At 27.3% G+C, this 3,047-nt stretch overlaps 1 protein-coding gene across 1 annotated transcript in view; it reads left to right on the top strand.

The window, feature by feature from the left end:
- Positions 1-1,939, top strand: part of LOC113823116 (transmembrane protein 115) — a 10,472-nt gene extending 8,533 nt beyond the window's left edge. The window contains exon 3 of the mRNA XM_027375737.2: positions 952-1,939. Coding sequence (XP_027231538.2) covers positions 952-1,282 — 331 coding nt within the window. The 3' untranslated portion in view covers positions 1,283-1,939. The remainder of the gene's footprint in view (positions 1-951) is intronic.
- The last annotated feature ends 1,108 nt before the right edge of the window (positions 1,940-3,047 follow it).

The raw sequence follows: 3,047 nt of genomic DNA, 5'->3' as shown, positions 1-3,047 counted from the left end.
TTCTTACATTTTACGTATTTTTACTTTTATTCATATGTGTAAGAGCTATCTTTAAATTGTCCTTGTGAGATGTGGACAACTAAAATGCAATTTATCCCATGTGGAAGATTCTTTCATAATAAAAATGATAAAGCAAACTTGAAGGCCCCTTTTGATTTATTGTCAAATGTTAATTAAGCTGATACCTACATTTTCTGTATATTCATGTTTAGTGTGAAATACAGTTAAGTTTTCAATTTGAAAAATATGGGCGACAGTTTATTTAATGACAGCAAAAGGTGTGCCACAATATTGTTAGATATCATAAATGTGTAATATTATAATCATGATATAAGTAAGATAAAGTCAACATTTAGTTTATTGTATTATTACAATGACTTTTCATCATAGGGTCTCTAAAATTGTAAATGTTTTTTCTAACTAGCAGCATCAACTTTGAGATGATGAAGTGTGGGAAAACTCAACATCAACAACAGCCTGTCAACATATTTATTTATCAAGTACACTACATTTCATTATGAGATGATTTTACAACCCATTAGCGATGGTACATTTTCAAGCTGAAAATAATATTTTGTGGGTGGCTTCAAAATTGGCATGCAGGCGAGTCTGGGAACCTGCCTGTGCGCTGCCCGCCATGGGTGACAAAATCAGAGCGCCAGCTCCTATCTAGTGTCGCACCGGCGGGACGCCTGGTAATGTTTACTTTTTTCGGGTGTCTCATATGTGGGACACCCCTCGTAAGTGGTTTAATTGATTATTTTTCAGATTTTACTTTTGCGATCCTGTTCTTTCAGATTTTACTTTTGCAATCTTGTTTTTCAGATTTTTCTTTTGCAATCCTGATAGGCTTTAATGCTTATCATATCCAGGTTGAATTTTTTTGTCTTTCAGCTATATAGCCTGTATGTAAGTAAATTGCTTTCTTATTTCTGCCCTTTTTTTCTACAGACAAAAAGCTCTCCGGCTGCTAAGTGAGCGTCTAAACCACCCGCAGAATGCAGGTGAGAGTGGAGGTGCCTGGCCAACCTTGGATGACTCTCCTGGGTCACGCACTCAATCTCCACAGCCTCCTCTCCACCCTCCCACACACTCTACACCCCTTCCTGCAAAGCCAGCAAAAACAGTCACCATCTCTCTCCCAGAGGAGTCCTCAGAGCCTCCAGCGGCCCCACCGGCAGCAGCACCCAGCCCAGCTACCAGCAGTGAGGCGGGAGTCACTGCCACCCCTGCAACTGCAACGTTAGTGGATATTGGCCAAGAGTCCTCAACAACTACATAACTAAGGATTGAGGACACAAACAGATCTTTATGTAATATTGACATAGAGGAGTTGACGATTTGAAGTTACTTAGCATCAGCGTGAGAGCTTCAGGTCTTCCCAACACCTCCATGGAATTGTGAAGCTTTTATATAGAGTATATGGGAAGGATATGAGGCATTTCCAGGGACTTGTCATCCTGTTAAGAGAATGGGAGGGAAAAATGATAGTGTAGAAGTATTCTGTATATATAGTGGGGGTTGATATATTTCGCCAGCATTCTTTTTCTGCAGCGTTGTTTTGATTTTGATGGTTAATCCTTTTCTCTTTCTTTTTTATTTTCATATTGGCTCTTACCCACACATGATGGTCCTAGAGATGAAAGACATATTGCTTAGTCCAGAGAACTTTGCGAACAAGTAGAAATCGCTTTCTTGGCTAACTTTCTATATTATAGGAGGATCCGCAGCATATTATGGAATAATATATATATGCATATTAAGCCTGAATTTTAGAGGATGCAGCCATACCCTAGATGTTATTATTGAAGTATTTAGTCATCCTCAGAACTACCTCACCATCATCAAACTTAGTAGCAAGCACCAAGAATGGGGTTCTGATTTTCTTTTCTTTAGACATATATTACCTGTTACTGGAAAAAACATATGAAATATATGTATATGTATATGTATATGTATATGTATATGTATATGTATATGTATATGTATATGTATATGTATATGTATATGTATATGTATATGTATATGTATATGTATATGTATATGTATATGTATATGTATATGTATATCTATATATATATATATATATATATATATATATATATATATATATATATATACATATATATACATATATATATATATATATATATATATATATATATATATATATATATGTGTGTGTATATAATATATATATATATACATATATATATATATATATATATATATATATGTATATATATGTATATGTATATACATATACATATATATATATATATATATATATGTATATATATGTATATATATATATTTATATATATATATGTATATATATGTATATGTATATATGTATATGTATATATATGTATATATATATGTACATATATGTATATATATGTATATATATATGTGTATTTATATATATGTATATATATATATATATATATATATATATATATATATATATATGTATATATATGTATATATATAAATACATATATATGTATGTATATATATATATATATATATATATATATATATATATATATATATATATATACATATATGTATATATATATATATATATATATAAATATATATATGGATATATATGTATGTATATATGTATATATATATGTATATGTATATATGGATATGTATATGTATATATGTATATATATATATATATATATATATATATATATACATGTATATATATATATATATATACATATATATATATACATATATATATATATATATATATATATATATATATATATATATATATATATATATATATATATATATATATATATATATATATATATATATATATATATATATATATATATATATATATATGTATATATATATATATATATATATATATATATATATATATATATATATATATATATATATATATATATATATATATATATATATATATATATATATATATATATATATATATATATATATATATATATATACTTATATGTTTAGCCATAAAAATACTAATTTTTCATGGTATGTATCAT

This window comes from Penaeus vannamei, chromosome 8, assembly GCF_042767895.1.
Source record: "Penaeus vannamei isolate JL-2024 chromosome 8, ASM4276789v1, whole genome shotgun sequence".
Lineage (NCBI taxonomy): Eukaryota > Metazoa > Arthropoda > Malacostraca > Decapoda > Penaeidae > Penaeus > Penaeus vannamei.
The sequence above is the reverse complement of the archived record's forward strand: the minus strand, read 5'-3'. Positions and strand labels throughout refer to the sequence as shown.